The sequence below is a fragment of the Oryctolagus cuniculus genome, chromosome X (genome assembly GCF_051225735.1).
Source record: "Oryctolagus cuniculus isolate XC-2025 breed Fujian yellow rabbit chromosome X, ASM5122573v1, whole genome shotgun sequence".
NCBI lineage: Eukaryota > Metazoa > Chordata > Mammalia > Lagomorpha > Leporidae > Oryctolagus > Oryctolagus cuniculus.
In genome coordinates, this window is record NC_142888.1 from 13,172,370 (window position 1) to 13,190,157 (window position 17,788).

Genomic DNA, 17,788 nt, shown 5'->3' on the forward strand with positions numbered 1-17,788 from the left:
CTTCAGTGACGTTATCTCATCAATCTCAAATCTATACCATCTGCCAAGTTATAGCTCAGATGTCCAATGAAACATGAAGTCACATCAGATTTCTGTACATGATAGCAATTTCTCCCTCCTCTGAAGTCCCATCAAATCTAGTAACTCTCCATTTAAATATTTAAATACCTACCTAATTATAATATGCATTAAAATTATTTGTGCAGCTATCTTACCATTTAAAGTATTCTTGATTTCATTTTCCTTTGTTCCCTTTAATACTGTCTTAATTGAGTGAATAACTTTCTCACTTTTTCACAAGAAAAAGCAAGATTTAAATGAACTTCAAAGGGAAATATCTACTAATTTCTTTCCACTTTTATAAGTGTCAGTGTTTCTTTGCTGAAAGTAAAATAGTAACTGCTACATAGTCAGAAATTGCCATGCATCAGTCTCAGAATAAAGTTATGAGCCAAAATTCAATCACCAAAACAAAAGCATTCTTAAAAGACCATTTAAAAGGTCATAAAGATCTAAGTAATGGTAATATTGTACTTAGATTATTATCTGACTTCTAGCAAGTGCATTATTTCAGTGATTAGGCTATTTGGGGGAAAATACTCTATTGTTTAAGTTGTATAATTTTTCCTGTGGAAAAAGGCCTAAGACATAAATGATGAATGAAAGATTTATCCAAGAAGCAATGATTCACTACCTTTTGCTATTCCTGCTGCCCAATTTGCTTCATAAATATCTGTTCTGAATGGTATGTGGTTTTGCCCCAATAAGATTATTTTCTCAATAACCAAGATGATTCAAAAATTTGTAGTAAGAATAAAGGACAAGGGGCCAGCGCTGTGGCGTAGCGGGTAAAGCCGCTGCCTGTAGTGCCAACATCCCATATGGGCTCTGGTAAAAGTCCTTGCTGCTCCACTTCTGATCCAGCTCTTTGCTATGGCTTGGGAAAGCAGAAGATGGCCCAAGTCCTTGGACCCCTCCACCCACGTGGGAGACCCAGAAGTGGCTCCTGGCTCCTGGCTTCAGATCAACACAGCTATGATCTTTGCAGCCAATTGGGGATTGAACCAACAGAAGGACGATCTCTCTCTCCCTGCCTCTCCTTCTCTGTATAACTTTTTCAAATTAATAAATAAATCTTAAAAAAAGAAGAACAAAGCAAGCCTAACAGAATTTGGAAAATAAAATTACTAAGAACCTTGGTTCACAGATACTAAAACTACTATCCAACACAAACAAAATCATCATAATAGTATATCAAGAGAAAGAATGAGAAAATCTAAAAATTATTCCAGTAATAAATTCTACCACATATAAAATTTTAAGATATATATAAATCCCTTGGGGCCGGCGCCATGGCTCACTTGGTTAATCTTCTGCTTGCAGTGCCAGCATCCCATATGGGCGCCGGCTTCCATTCCCAGTTGCTCCTCTTCCAGTCCAGCTCTCTGCTGTGGCCCAGGAAGGCAGTGGAAGATGGCCCAAGTACTTGGGCGCCTATACCCGCGTGGGAGACCAGGAAAAGCAGTTGGCTCCTGGCTTTGGATTGGCACAGCGCGGTGGCCGTAGCGGCCATTTGGGGGTGAACCAACGGAAGGAAGACCTTTCTAACTCTGCGTAATAAAAAAAAGATACATATAAATCCCAATTCACTGGGTTAAAATATTATGTTAAATAGTTCTAAATAGTTGAAGAAAAAATACTATCTACTCTTAACATAAGATACCAAAATATATATTCTCAGTGACTTAAAGAGATAAATAACAAAATACAAATATGATTATATTTTAGGATATCTGAGCAATAATTGGAAAACAATAAAATCGGAATATATCAAAATAAATTCTGTACCTCAAAAGTTCTAAGTTCATTTTGGATCTCAGAGAATTTCATTGTACAAATTACAAACATAAAGACAAACAGTGACTTAATCTGTGATCCAAAGCAAGCATGATAAAATCTATAGGAAGACAGCCTTTCAAAATAGATACTTAATCTTAAAGCATCCTTCTAGTTAATATAGAATTTTAGATAAATTCAGAGGGGATGTTAGAGAGTTTTCTATCACTGCAAGAGCAACGACTATATAAGACTCTGCAAGAGCATAGAAAAAATATTTTCAGAAACATTAAAAGAGGGAAATATAAAAAGAGGTTTTCCCATTCTAGGAATGGAGAGCTAGATATAGTGTGAACGCAATTCAAAACATTTATGGGAAAACGGAATTAACTTCACTTTGGTGCAAAAAAAATTTCAAATTCATGCACAGTGGGTTTTTCCATCATGCGCATTTCCATGAACTTTTTGAAGTACCATCATATGTCAGCTGTTGATTTAACAAGGAGCTTTGTTTTGGAGAACTGCATATATTCTTTATATTTTTCAGGTTTATGAGAAAAGAATTATTACTTCAATTTTGCCAACAGAGTTTTTTTAACCTAAAGCTTAATTATTTGCTCAAGAGCTCATTAAGTCCCAATCCAAAATTTTTCAGCCTTCTACTGCAATTATAGGTAAGTATTATTACCACGATGCCAACAAGTATGAATGGTTCAGTTGATACATAAACTGCAACAGTTTATAAAATAAAAAACCTAGAAATATGATTACAAAAGGTTGTACAAGTGTTTGTAATTAATCTTATACTGCATTCAAAATAAGCCAAGAAGATCTAGTTCCCAGCATGCATCCTTCCCAGAGAAATCAGCTAAATCCAATCAGATAAAGCATATGTCACACTGGTGATATGGTCTGCTTTCCTTTACAGATGAGTTCATTTGTGTGTGTGTGTGTGTGTTTACATACTAGAAAATTAATTACAAATTTAACAAATTCTACAAAACTCAATGACCTAACAAATTTCTTTTTTTTTCTCCTGAACGATTATATTACACAGGAAAATTTCTACAAAAGATAAACATACTTTATTCATTTTTGAAAGAAATCTCAGTATTTTGGCAAAGAATCATGCAAGAATTTTTGTGTAGCAAATGGTAAAACTGAGAAGATAAATGTTTGTAGTCATTGCTTAGCAACAATCTAGGATGAATGCCCAGGAAATCACTGATAACTATTACAGACAGGTAAAATTTAGGAAGGATAAAATGTATAATTGTTGAAACTTATGAAGGAAATAATGTTTTGTTTCTGAGCTTAGATAACACTTTTGGATTTTTTGGGGCCTTTATTTCTAGATATGTTCCTATTCCAAGTCCTGTTTGTTTCTACTGATAATATTTCAGCAAATTTATTCAACTCACTTTACCACAACTAAGAAACTAGACTTATCCTCAAATGACCGTCATCTTGCATAAGTATCTAAGAATAATCAAATTCAGAAATATCAGAGATACATATCAAATTTCTTAAAAAGCATAATCTAATGTTTCCATGTTTTCTTTCAGTTCATAAAATACTTTCCTAAACCTCATGTGATTTAATTCTAAATGATAGAACCTGAGATTATACTTGCTTGTTTTCCTATTTTACATATATAGACATTAAAAAGTAAGTATGGATGGTAGACATACTGAATTATCACAAGGGAACTTTGTTATTTAACCATCTGAAAAATAATCCCAGTAAATATTTAAAGTGATTTCCTCATTATAAATCTGCTGTCTTTAGGCATAATTTACATACACTAAAACTCATCAATTTTAAGTATTCAACAGACTTGAATTTCTTCATCTTCTTCATCTTAATAAAGTGAACCAATGAAACATCTACAGTCAGCATTCATGAAAAGCAAAAGACTAAATGATTTCCCAGATGTTTGGGAACAATCTAGTTAGTTTGATACCTCCATTTCAATATTGACTATAAATGATAAGAACTAACACCCTTATTTTGTTCCCAAACCTGTGGGAAATCATTCAGTCTTTTACCTTTCAATGTAATACTTACTATAGATTTAATAAAAGCAAACATAGACAAGTAAGAAGCTTCTGTACACAAAATGAAACAATAAAGTGAAAAGACAACAGAATGGGAGAAAATATCTTCAAACTACGCATCTGATAAAGAATATCCAGAATTTATATGGAGCTCATGAAACACATCATCAATAAAACAACTCAGTTAAGAAATGGGCAAAGGATATGAACATTTTTCAAAGACAGAAATACAAACAGCCAACAGACACATGAAAAAAAAGAATGCTCAAGATCTCTAGTCATTAGGAAAATGTGTTAAAAACCAAAAGAGGCATCATCTCACTACAGTTAGAATGACTATTCTTCAAAAATCAAATAACAACAAATGCTCACGAGTGAGCTTGCAGAGAACAGCTTACCATAATACACTGTTGGTGGGAATGCAGATTCATAAGATTATGATTTTCTGAGATTCCTCAGAAAAACTAAAAATGAATCTAGCATATGACCCAGCTATCCCACTCCTGGGACTATACCCAAAGGAAGTGAAATCAGCATATGAAAGACAATTGCATTCCCATGTTTAGATGAGTCTAATTAACAACAGCAAAGATATGGACTCAACCTAGACATCCACCAACTGATGATTGGATAAAGAAAATGTGGTAAGTATACACAATGGAATATTACTCAGGCATAACAAAAAAACAAAATCCTCACATTTGCAACAAAACAGATGGAACTAGAGATCATTACATTAGATGAAATAAGCCAGACACAGAAAGACAAATATCACATTTTCTCTTGTTTGTGGAAATTAGTATATGGAGAGTAAAAAAAATTGGGTGGATATCATATCATTTGGTAATGGTTATAAACACTTTTTCTCTGACTTACACCATGTTCATGACATTTACCCTTCTTTCCCCAAGTTATGATCATTGTCATGAATCCCACATTTTATGATATTAATATCTCTGGTTTCAAGAAAAAATGGTATATTTTATAAAATGCTGTGACAAAATGTTAAAAATTGTTACATCTTAAAACTAGAAAGATGACTTATAATCATTTTTAAGAGATGATATAATGTATATATAGAAAAACTGAAGGAATATACAAATTAATCAAAGAGAGTAAGTGAACAAATTAGTATGCAAAAAAAAAAAAAAAATCAACTGGCCAGAGAATGACATTAACAAGAAGGAGAAACAGAACTTTCTAATACTAGCCCCTGACAAACAGAAACTCAAGCAACTCTCCACTCAGGTATCTTTAAAAGAGCTGTGGAAATGAAGTCAGAGATCACAGCATCTGGGTGAAGCACAGAAAAGGGAGAAGTTGCAGTTAAGATCGTAGGAAGACAGTTTTACATTACCTATGGCTTCTCTCCACTCCCAACCTCCAGTCAGCATAGCATGGAAAGAAACATGAGAGAAAGAAAAGGAAATGAACATCAGTGCTGACCTGCTCCAGTAAAATTCAATGCTGGGCAGGCCTCCATGACCCAGACTCCAGGCAAGTACTGATCTTATAGACTGAGCCACCAGTTCCACCCTACAGTCAACTTGGAACTCTTTAGCCACAGGTTCCAGACTTATGATGCAGACTCAAATTGCAGGCCACTCCACAGCCAGGCTAATCCAGTAACCTCAGGCTCTGATCCCCCTCAGTACTGTGCAGGCCTCAGTGGCCTCAGGCTCCAGACTGCCCCCAGTATAGACTGGCACCTGTGACTCCAGGCCAGCACATGTGGATCCATGCTCTAGCCCCAAATTTACTCCAGCACCAGGTCTGCAATCCTGGCCTCAAATACCATGTAAACTCCTTTGGGCAAAGACATTAAGCCAGGCTGGTACCTGTGGTCCCATGCTCCAGCTGACCCCAGGTCCAGGCCTGTCCCAGTAGACACCAGCCTGGTCCATCTACCATGGATGCAGGCTTGAGAATCACCCCTGTGTAGTATTGTCCCAGGCTGGTTCCCAAGGTCCCAGGACCCAGGCTAGCACACACAAACATGGTCTGTATACCAGTACATACACATCTAGTCCTCTACAACAGCATGCATGGACACAGGTTCCAGAACAGCCTCCACAGCTCCAGCCTCTAGATCATCCCCAGTGGCTCCAAGCAACAGGCAACTGTATAATCAAGCTCTGTGCCAATCCCAGACCCAGGCCAGCCACGGAAGGACAAGTCAGGATCTAGGCCTACTCCAGCAGATCCAAGATCCAGGCCCACCTCAGAAGATTCCAATGCCAGGCCTGACCCAGTTAACCAAGTCTCCATAACCATTCCTGCAGACCCAAGGTCCAGGGATTCCCCCAAGGACCCAGGACTGCAATCTCTTGCTACAGACACAGGCTCTAGGCCTGGCACCAAGACAACCCTGTGGACTTCAAAGCCATATTTAGAAACAAATGAAAATGAAAACACAATGTATCAAAATTTATGGGCTATAGCAACAACAGTTCAAAGAGGGATTTTTATAGAAAACATACTCAACAAAAAAGCAAAAAAAAAAAAAGAGATCCCTGATACACATTCTAATATTACACATCAAGGGACTAGAAAAAACAAGAATTAACTACGTCCAAAGTTATCAAGAAGAAGGAAACAAACATAAGAGCAGGGGTGGGCATTGTGGCACAGTGGACTAAACTACCACCTAAGACTCTGGCATTGCGTATCGGAGCACCACTTCCAATTCTGGCTGCTCCACCTCCAATTCAGCTCCTTGCTAATGTCCTGGGAAAGCAGAGGAGCATGGCCTGGGTGCTTGGGCCCCTGCCACCCATGTGGGAGACCAGGATGGAGTTTCTAGCTCGGGCTTCAGCCTGGCCTAGGACTGGCTGTTGCAGCATTTGTGGAGTGAACCAATTAATTTGGTTCTCTCTCTCTTACTCTCTCACTTTCTCACTCTCTTGTTCTCACTCTTCCTCTGCCTCAAATAAATAAGTAAATCCATACTTTAAAAAGAAACTTCGACTAAAAAAGAGAGAAAATAAACAAGTAAAATAAATAACGTGAGAGGAAATATTGTAACTGATAACTCAGAAATCTGAAGAACTGTAAAAGATTACTTTGAACAATTATACGCCATCAAACTGAATAACCTAGAAGAAATGGATGAATCTCTAGACACCTACAACCTATCAAAACTGAATCATGACGAAACAGAAAATCCGAGCAGATTTTTATGAGGAGATTGAGTCATAAAATAAGTCTCCCAATAAAGAAAATCCCAGGACCTGATGGCTCCACCCTTTCATTCTATCAAATATTTAAAGAGCCAACACTAATCCTTCTCAAACTCTTCTAAATAATTGAAGAGTGATTTCCTCCAAACTCATTTTACATGGCCAGAATTGCCCTGATAACCAAGTCAGACAAGGCCACTATAAGAGAAGAAAAATAAGACCATATTCCTGATGAACAGATGCAAAAATCCTCAACAAAATAATAGCTAACTGAATTCAACAATGTATAAAAATGATCATTCACCACGATCATGTGGGATTCATCCCAAGGATGTAAGGATGTTTCAACATATACAAATCTATAAATATGAAATACCACATTAACAGAACCCAGGACAAAAATATATGATCTCAATAGGAACATACAGAGTACTTAACAAATTAAAAATATATTCATGATGATAAAGCTCAACAAAGTAGGTATAGAAGGAATGTACATCAATTCAAAGCTATTTTTGGCAAACTCACTGCTAACATTGTATTCAACATGAAAAATTGAAACCTTTTTTTCTAAGATCAGGAAAAAGAAGGGATACCCACTTTTTTTATTAGACAGGTAGAGTTATAGACAGTGAGAGAGAGAGAGAGAAAGGTCTTCCTTCCGTTGGTTCACCCCCCAAATGGCTGCTATGGCCGGTGCGCTGCGCCTGTCTGAAGCCAGGAGCCGGGTGTTTCCTCCTGGTCTCCCATGCGGGTGCAGGGCACAAGCACTTGGGCCATCCTCCACTGCCTTCCCGGGCCACAGCAGAGAGCAGGACTGGAAGAGGAGCAACTGGGACTAGAACCCAGTGCCCCAACTTGGATTAGAACACGGGGTGCCGGCGCCACAGGCGGAGGATTAGCCAAGTGAGCCACGGTGCCGGCCTGGGATACCCACTTTTGCCACTCTTACTCAAAAGTACTGGACGTCTTGGCCAGGACAATCAGGCAAGAGAAAAAAAATACAATGCATCCAAATCAGAAATGAAGGAAAACTGCCTCTGTTTTCAGAAGACATGATTTTATATATTGAAATATTTGCAAAATACCTTCATAACCTTTAAAGTTGTTTCAACTAATAAATGAATTCAGCAAAATTTCAGGATTCCAAATCAGCATACAAAAGTCAATGGCATTTCTACACACTAACAACAAACTCTGGAAAAAAATTAAAAAACCCATTTATAATAGCTACCAGAAATGAATTAGGAATAAATTTAACCAAGAAAGTTAAAACATTTAAATACTCAAAACCATAAAACAACGGTGAAATAAATTGACGGGGACATGAGTAACTATAAAGACATCCTCTGTTTCTGGATTTGGATGTCTTTGTACTGTTAAACTGTCCACACTACCAAAAGTCAGCTACAGATTCAATGCAGTTCCTATGAAAATTACAATGACACTCTTTCACAGCAACTAAAGAAAAAAAAAATCCTAAAATTTGTATGAAACAAGAAAAGCCCAAAGCAACCTTAAGCAAAATAAACAAACACATAAAATAAAACTGGAGGCATTCTGCTATCTGACTTAAAATGTAATACAAAATATAATATTCAAAACAAGATGTCTCTAGAATATAAATAGAAATATAGAGCAATGAATTAGGATAGAGATCCCAGGGGCTGGTATTGTGGCACAGCAGGTTAAGCTGCCATTTGCAAAGCCACCACCACATACAAAGGTGCTGGTTCGAGTACTGGCTGCTCTGTTTCTAATCCAGCTCCTTGCTATTGCACCTGTGAAAGCAGCAAAGGATGATCCAAGTACTTGGACCCCTGCTGCCCATGTGGGAGACCCAGATGTAGTTCCTGGTTCCTGGCTTTGGCCTGGCCCAGCCCTGGGTGTTGCAGCCATTTAGGGAATGAACCAGCTGATGGGAGATACTTCTCCCCTTCACCCCCTCTGTCACTCTGCCTTTCAAATATTTTTTTTAATCTTTAAAAAAATAGAGCCCATAAATAAATCCATATATCGATTAATTTTTAGAAAAGATACCAAGAGAGGCCAGCCCTATGGTGTAGTGGGAAAAGCTACCACCAGCAGTGCTGGCATCCCATATGGGCACTGGTTCAAGCCCTGGCTGCTCCACTTCCGATCCAGCTCTCTGTTACGGCCTGGGGAAGCATTAGAAGATGACCCAAATCTTTGGGCCCCTGCACCCACTTAGGTGACCCAGAAGAAGCTCCTGGCTCCTGGCTTCGGATTGGCACAGCTCTGGCCATTGCGGCCAATTCGGTAGTGAATCAGAGGATCAAAGACCTTTCTCTCTCTGCCTCTCCTTCTCTCTGTGTAACTTAGCCTTTCAAATAAATAAAGAAAAGATACCAAGAACATATAAAAGGGAAAGGAGAATCTCTTTAGTAAGTGTTGTCAGGACAACTCAATATACAATTTCACTCATATACAAAAATCAACTCAAACTGGATTATAGACTTAAATATAAAACCAGAAACTATAAAACCCCTAAGAGAAACACTAGAAGAAAATTTCCATGACATTGGTCTGAACCATATTTTTGAATAGTGACCTGAAACCATAAGCAATAAAATAAAAAAGACAAATGAGGATACATCAAACTGAAAAACTTCTCCACAACTGAGTTTACAATCAGAAGAGCAAATAGAGAACATATGGAATGTGGAAAATATCTGATAAAGGGTTAATATCCAAAATACACTGAATCTCCAACAACTCATTAGTAAGGAAATAAATAATGAGGAAATGGGGCTGGCTTTGTGGCATACCAAGTAAAGCCACCGCCTCTGACACTAGCATCCCATATGGGTCCCGGTTTGAGTCCTGGCTGCTCTGCTTCCCATCCTGCCTCCTGTTAATGTGCCCCTGGAAAAAGCAGCACTCAAATACTTGAGTCCCTGCCACTCAAATGGGAGAGCTGAACTGAGTTCCAGACTTCTGGTTTCAGCCTGGCCCAGCCCTGGCTGTTGCTGACACTGGGGATGTAAACCAGCAGATGGAAATGCCATCTCCTTCAATCTCTTTCTCTCACACACACAAAAATACATTTAAGATTTTCAAAAAGAACTACTACATAATCCAGTAATCCCAGTACTACATGTATATTTAAAGAAAACACAACCAGTATGTCAAAGCAGTATGTTCACCACCATATTCATTTCGGCCATTCACAATAGCCAGAGTATGGAGTCAACCAAAATGTCCATCAATATATAAATGGATAGAGAAAATGTGGTATATATACACACAAAAGAATAATAGTCTTAAAATAGAAGGAAATATTGTCCTTTGTGTTAACTTGGCATGATCTGTAGGACTTTATGTTAAGCAAAATAAGCCAGGAACTCAAAGACAAACACCACAATATCTCACTTGTATGTTACATCTAAAGTCACCAAAATATCGATTACAATGCTGATCATCAGGGGTGGGGTCTGCAGGTGGTAGAAGAAATACTATTCAAAAGATACAGAATGTCAATTAAATGGGAGGAATACATTCAAGTGAAACATTGTATATTTTTCTATAGTTAGTAACAACGTATTATATACTTGAAAAGTGTGCAGTTCTCATCAGAAATAAGCATGTTATATATGCTATTTAGCTGAATTTAGCAATTCCAAAATGTATACATTCTTAGACATATTGCACGTGAGAAATATATACAATTCTTATTTTTCAATTAAAAATTATTTTGTCTGTAACACCAGCCAATAATCAAAAATGAGAGCACCAAAAAATATGAAATATCTAGGGAAAAATCAGTAAAATATATGAAAGGCCAGTAAGCAAAAACTACAAACATTGCTAAAAATAGTAAAAGACGACCTAAAAAAAGGGAATACTCTTTTTCTTGGATTAGAACACCATATTGTCTGAGCCGGCACCGTGGCTCAATAGGCTAATCCTCCACCTTGCGGCGCCGGCACACCGGGTTCTAGTCCCGGTTGGGGCGCCGGATTCTGTCCCGGTTGCCCCTCTTCCAGGCCAGCTCTCTGCTATGGCCAGGGAGTGCAGTGGAGGATGGCCCAGGTGCTTGGGCCCTGCACCCCATGGGAGACCAGGAAAAGCACCTGGCTCCTGGCTCCTGCCAGGATCAGCGCGGTGCGCCGGCTGCAGCGGCGGCCATTGGAGGGTGAACCAACGGCAAAGGAAGACCTTTCTCTCTCTGTCTCTCTCTCTCACTGTCCACTCTGCCTATCAAAAAAAAAAAAAAAAAAAAAAGAACACCATATTGTCAAAGATAGCAGTCTTTTCTAAATTGATCCATAAATTACCCCCAAATTTTTCGCAGGCCTTTTACACACAATTTTTCAAAAGTATCCTAAGATTAATATGGAAGTTCAAAAGACCTATAATAACAAAGATTTTTTGAAAAACCTTTAAAGCAATGTTGAACGATTTTTACCACCTGATTGCAGGAATTCTTAAAAAGTTACAGTATTAAAGAGACTATATTATTGACATAAAGAATTAAATGGAATAGAAATTATAGCAGTATCAATAATTTATTGACAAGTACACCAAGCTAATCTAATGGAAGAAAAAGAGTTATTTTGATAAGTACTCTAATGACTGAATAATAGAATAGAAAAATGGATCAACACATCAGTCCCACAATACACAAATTTATGTGAAAGGGAGCTTAGAATTCAATACAAAAGTAAAAACTAAAATATATAGGAGAAAATATTTCAATCCTTGCTATAGTTTTTTATAATACCAAAAATAGTTGTATTTTATTGCATATAAAAAGTTTCCTGGGGCCGGCACTGTTGAACAGTTGGTTAACACCCTGGCCTGAAGTGCAGGCATCCCATATGGGCACCTGTTCGAGACCCGGCTGCTCCAATTCCAATCCCGCTCTCTGCTATGGCCTGGGAGTACAGTGGAGGATGGCCCAAGTCCTTGGGCCCCTGCACCCAAGTGGGAGACCTAGAGGAAGCTCCTGGCTCCTGGCTTCCAATAGGCGCAGCTCCACCCGTTGCGGCCAATTGGGGAGTGAACCAGCAGATGGAGGACCTCTCTCATTCTTTCTTTTTCTTTCTCTTTCTCTCTCTCTGCCTCTCCTCTCCTCTCTCTCTGCTTCTCCCCACCTCCTCTGTAACTCTTTCAAATAAATAAATGAATCTTTTAAAAAAAAAGTCTCCTCTTCTTAGAAGTTAAAAAGTGAAAGACAAGTGACAGACCTGGAAAAATACTAACAATACAAGTATCTGAAAAAGGGACTTGAACCACAAATAATAGAAAGGATTTTTCTGATCAAACAGGCAATTTAAATATATTGCTAATTGCCATTAGTAAACATTTCACTAAAACATTCTCAATGAGCTCACTGATAACTTTCCAGTATCTTTAGCTCTCAGGGAAATTCAAATGAAATCCACATCCACAATCAAACACTAAGTCACACCTTCTAAATGGTTACTTTTTTTTTTTTTTTTGACAGGCAGAGTGGACAGTGAGAGAGAGAGAGAGACAGAGAGAAAGGTCTTCCTTCCGTTGGTTCACCCCCCCAAATGGCCGCTGCTGCCGGCGCGCTGTAGCAATCCGAAGCCAGGAGCCAGGTGCTTCCTCCCGGTCTCCCATGCGGGTGCAGGGCACAAGCACTTGGGCCATCCTCCACTGCACTCCCGGGCCACAGCAGAGAGCTGGACTGGAAGAGGGGCAACCAGGACAGAATCCGGCGCCCTGACCGGGACTAAAACCGGGTGTGCCAGCACCGCAAGTGGAGGATTAGCCTAGTGAGCCGTGGCACCTGCCAGGAGTTTCTTAAAACCATAAATATACTCTACCATAGTCTCCAGCCCTTCTAGCCCTAGAAATTCCCCAAAGAGAAAACAAAACTTATGTCCATATGAAAACATTTTTTCTTAATTGTCCATAGCCACTTTATTTATAATAAAATTGTAAGAAAGACCAAAATATTTATCAAACAATAGGTAAACAACATATGCTATAACCATACAATGAAATTCTTATTCAGCCTTGAAAAGGAATTGATTTTCTGATAAACACTTAAACCATGAACAGACCTCAAAAATATACCAAACTGAAACAGACTATAAATTGTATAAATATATTAACATGAAATTACAATAAATTATATTTATATATAGTCTATAGAGACAAACAGAAAACAGGCATTTCAAAACAACCTTCAATAATATGAGAAGTCTTCAGAAAGTTCAAGGAAAATATTTAGTATCCAAAAAACTATGCATGGGTTTCAAGAATTTTTGACAACAAAATAAATATCTTTTCATTTCATTTTCCACAAATATCTTCAAGTACCTGTGTGTGTCACCATGTGACTTTCTTTTATTAGCACATAATGTGTACTAAATGTAAAACTTCCAATGAATGCAAATGAATATCCCTTCGCAGAAATAAGCACTACTAGCTGACAGCTGTGTATGCTATCAAAGAAAACATGTACTTTAGATAAACATGAACACTTATCTAAAAGTTTACAATTTGTTTTTTCTTGACAGTGTATCTTGGAGATGTTCTCATAAGTATATGCAAATTTATCTGACTATAAAAAGTTTTATAGTTTCTCAGGATGGACAACACTACAATTTATCTCACAATTGTTTGGCCTTTATGCACCCATACTTTTAAGTACCTGTGTCTGATAAAAGAATTAATGTGCAAAAGGCACGCAAATATGAAACCTCTGAAGAATGTGAAATTTCTTTCCGGATAAGGGAGTAACATTTTAAACTTCTTCCATACTTGATTCTACAGTAAAAATATTTAAATTATCTTATTCATGTATTAGGCATATTTAATATATTTATTGATCTTTTATGTTTTTGTATCTAGGCATTGATGCACTTTATTAATACCAATTGTTTAACAGGATATCATTTCATTATTATTCAAAATATTACATATTAAGCATATATATGCATTGTTTTCCTTTTCCTCTCATCTACGCTCTTTAAATTTTTTCTGCATTGATTCAGACTAGACCGATTTTATATAAATTACTGTATATAAAATGCTTGCTGAAGATGATACTATTGTATATTAAATATTGTAGACATAATTTCTCTGGCACAGGTGATACAAATATTTCAATTTCTTTATTGAAGTTTTAACTGTTGTTATATAATTTCTCATCCAACACTACCATATCACCAATTATAAGAAAAAAGGTAGTATTTTAAAATGTTGCTCACAAATACACTCAAATCATTTTATTTTATATATAATTTTTCTAATATGTTAGTAAAATGAAACTTGGATTTTACTTTTGTTATTTGTATGGCGCCTTTTTCCTTTTGTTTATTTACTATCACTGAAATTAGTTTGTTTATGTGATCTGTTTATACAAATTAATAATGAAAAAGTTTGGAAATTGTGAAATATTTTAGCATACTACATATTCATCGGATACTTGAAATGTGAAAAACATGAGTAAAGTGAGCAATTGTGTATCTACGGGTAGTGCCAGAGAAAAAAGGACATGCTAGCAACAAACGAACGATTTAAATTTAGGTAACTGACCTCTTAGGAAGCGCACGGCACCGGTTTGCAGACGCTGCCCTGAGCTTCCCGAAGATGGCTGCCTTCTCGCTAGCACCCAGGGATACCCACGACCAGAGAAGACGGAGCGGAGTCTTTCCAATGCTGAGAGGAAAAATAAAACTGTCAGCACGGAGTAACAGTAAGATTACCCTTCCAAACTGAGAATAAAGTAAGAGACTTCCCCACAAACAAACCTGAGAGAGTCTGTCACAAGAAAACTGGTGATTTCCGTTCGTACCTGACGGTCTTCTCGCTACGCACATGGGACGCCGCACGAGGTCCGCGTGACACGTGATGAAAATGGAGACCCAGGATGAAGAGCATGCGCGAACAGCACCAGGAGGCGAAAGTCAATATCGCGCCCTCTGCTGGTGGCAGGTGGTAATGGCAATTGGCTGAAATTTCAGCCTTAGGAATGCAGGCAACATTCTAACAGCTACATTATATTGGTTACCAGGTGGTAACTACGGTTGGCCCAAAAACCCAGCAGGTGCCATAAACTCCGCCTCTGGGAGGGAAGCAGGTGTAAAAATGTTTTTAAATTGCCTCAGATAAAATGCAATAGTGGAACTTAATGTGAATCATGAAAAATGTTCATTAATAAACACAAAAGTAGGAAAATTTGGAATAGACATAAAAACAGAAGGCAAAAATATAAAACAAAGGAGAACATGATAAGCATTTAAAATATGTTAATAATTAAATTTTAAAAGGTTTAAACATTCTTTTTTTTTTTTTTTTTTTTTTTTTTTTTTTTTTTTGACAGGCAGAGTGGACAGTGAGCGAGAGAGACAGAGAGAAAGGTCTTCCTTTGCTGTTGGTTCACCCTCCAATGGCCGGCGCACCAGGAGCCAGGAGCCAGGAGCCAGGTGCTTTTCCTGGTCTCCCATGGGGTGCAGGGCCCAAGCACCTGGGCCATCCTCCACTGCACTCCCTGGCCACAGCAGAGGGCTGGCCTGGAAGAGGGGCAACCGGGACAGAATCCGGCGCCCCGACCGGGACTAGAACCCCGTGTGCCGGCGCCGCTAGGCGGAGGATTAGCCTAGTGAGCCGCGGCACCGGCTAAAAGGTTTAAACATTCTAATTACAACAGAAATTTTCAGACTGGTGGGTAAAGCAAGTCCTAATGATAGGCTGTTTAAAGGAGAAACAGCCTACATTCAAATGAAACTTTAGCTTGAAAATTACAGTATGGGAGCAGGTGTAGCAAAAAACAGTAAGTGTAAGAAAAGCTGAGTGGGTAAATTAAGGCTAGAAAAAATTAACTAAGAAAAAGAATATAAATAGAGATAAGAGATATTTCATTATTAAAGGATCCATCTTACAAGAATATCAGAAATGAAAATTCTGGGATATCTAGTGACATATGATCAAACTTCTGAATTCTTAACCACATCTTTATTTGTTTGGATATATTAGGCATTTTTAGTTGCATGTCTGATAGCTCTATTATTTGCTTATCTTGTGTATGTATGTGCATTTTATCAGCTGGGTTTTAGTCACCTTCATTTCTTTTAATTATCCTGATCATTATAAATAATGTCACACAAACTATATATGAACATTTAAACTTTAAGTTCACAGTGGCTAAACAACTAATTGCACTATCATTTTTCCAGGTCCTTAATTGCAACAGAAGTTCAAACCATTCAAAATTGGGTTCTAGTACCTTGTAGTAGTTGTCTGGTTTCATGTTTATCATACTTCTCAGAATATACATAGCCTTCAGTGTCCCAGCCAAACCTTGCAGAATTCACATCCATCTCTCACCATACAGACACTGAGGAGCAAGCCTGGAACTCTGCTTTTCCCTGTGTCTTGGTGCACAAGTCACAGGTTTGTTTATTGTCTAACCTCTAAGTAAATAGCTATCTGAACCTGGAAGGCCCTCATGAGGAAAGACAGCTGCAAATGTTAGGTTCATTTCTGTGGATCTTTGCTCTGTAATATTTACTTGCCTTTGTTACCTTGTTAGTCCTCCAAACTCTCACGCTCCACACTCTCTGCTCTTTTATCCCAATTTCTGTCTCTGCCCCACTCTCTCTTCAGGGTTTTCAAGTTCCACTCAGAGTGGAAGCCAAGTAGAACTCAAAGTAATCTGAATTACCCAGTCTGCCTTGATGAGAAAAACTCCTCCGATGTACAAGTTATCAGACATTGCAGGGTTTAGCACACCTTTGGCAACAGTATCAGACATTATGATTTGTTTGATGCAGTTTTCTTGAGATTCTTGATACCTTTGTTAAAACCTAGTGTAGAAGTTTTCTTCATTAATATGTGCTAATACAGGAACATGTATACACCTGTAACTGTAATATGCACCTAATTTACATGACTGTTCCCCATAAGGAGGTACATGTACCTCCAGCATAGAGCCCATAGTATCACAGGTGTATTGAAGAAACATTTATTGAATCAATTAAATTAATTGAAATAATTGAACCAAATTCTGACCTAAAGATCCACTGCTTGTGAGGATCATGTGCTTCAAATCAAATTGCCTGTCTTCTTAATTTTACACTAATTGGCTTCATGGATAAAACGCTACATTTAGGCATCATTGCTGTGGTACAGTGGGTTAACTCACTGATTGGGGTACCTGCATGCCATGTGGGAGTATTGGGATGGAGTCCCACCTCTGCCTCTGCTTCCAACTCAGCTTTCTGCTGGCTCACCTGCAAGCAAAAGGTGATGGCTCAGGTACGTGGGTCCCTGACAAGATGGAGTTCCTGGCTCCTGGCTTCAGCCTGGTGCATCCCCAGCTGTTACAGACAATTGGGGAGTGAACTAGTAGAAGGAAAACAACTCTTTTGCTATTGTTCTCTGTCTTGCTCCTGTCCTACCTCTTTCTCTCTCTCTCTCTCTGCCTTTCAAATAAATAAAACACAAATGATCATTTTTAAGAGGTAGGTATTTAAAAAGCTACAAAGTAAAGTATTCCATTATATATATTCCATTATATATGGTATGCGAAGGTGTCGGCTTGCAGGAATGACAGGTGGGCCTATTTAGGCACTTCTACACTGCTGATGAAATCTAGAAAAACCTGGGAAAAATATCAAAGGCATTGTTTGAAGACATAAGTCCATGGGAGCAATGGTTTAAAAGAACAAGCTCTCAGAAGAGTCTCCCATGTGATAAGAAAGAAATTCAGTACAG

At 38.1% G+C, this 17,788-nt stretch overlaps 1 protein-coding gene across 5 annotated transcripts in view; it reads right to left on the minus strand.

Moving 5' to 3' along the window:
* The window catches only part of LOC149119560 (uncharacterized), a 56,881-nt gene extending 41,707 nt beyond the window's left edge, over positions 1 to 15,174 (minus strand). Inside the window, exons 1-3 of one of the 5 annotated variants that reach the window (XR_016227560.1) lie at positions 14,824 to 15,162; positions 14,609 to 14,731; positions 1,362 to 1,610 (exon numbers count right to left, since the gene is read on the minus strand). Coding sequence is in view for 3 of the 5 variants with exons in the window: in XM_089323689.1 (XP_089179815.1) it covers positions 14,609 to 14,731; positions 14,868 to 14,953 (209 nt within the window). In the remaining 2 variants the exon portion in view is untranslated. Of the gene's footprint in view, positions 1 to 1,361; positions 1,611 to 14,608; positions 14,732 to 14,823 lie in introns of all 5 variants that reach the window. The other 4 variants (XR_016227559.1, XM_089323688.1, XM_089323689.1 and 1 more) reach the window with 4 other exon arrangements.
* Positions 15,175 to 17,788: the final 2,614 nt, after the last annotated feature.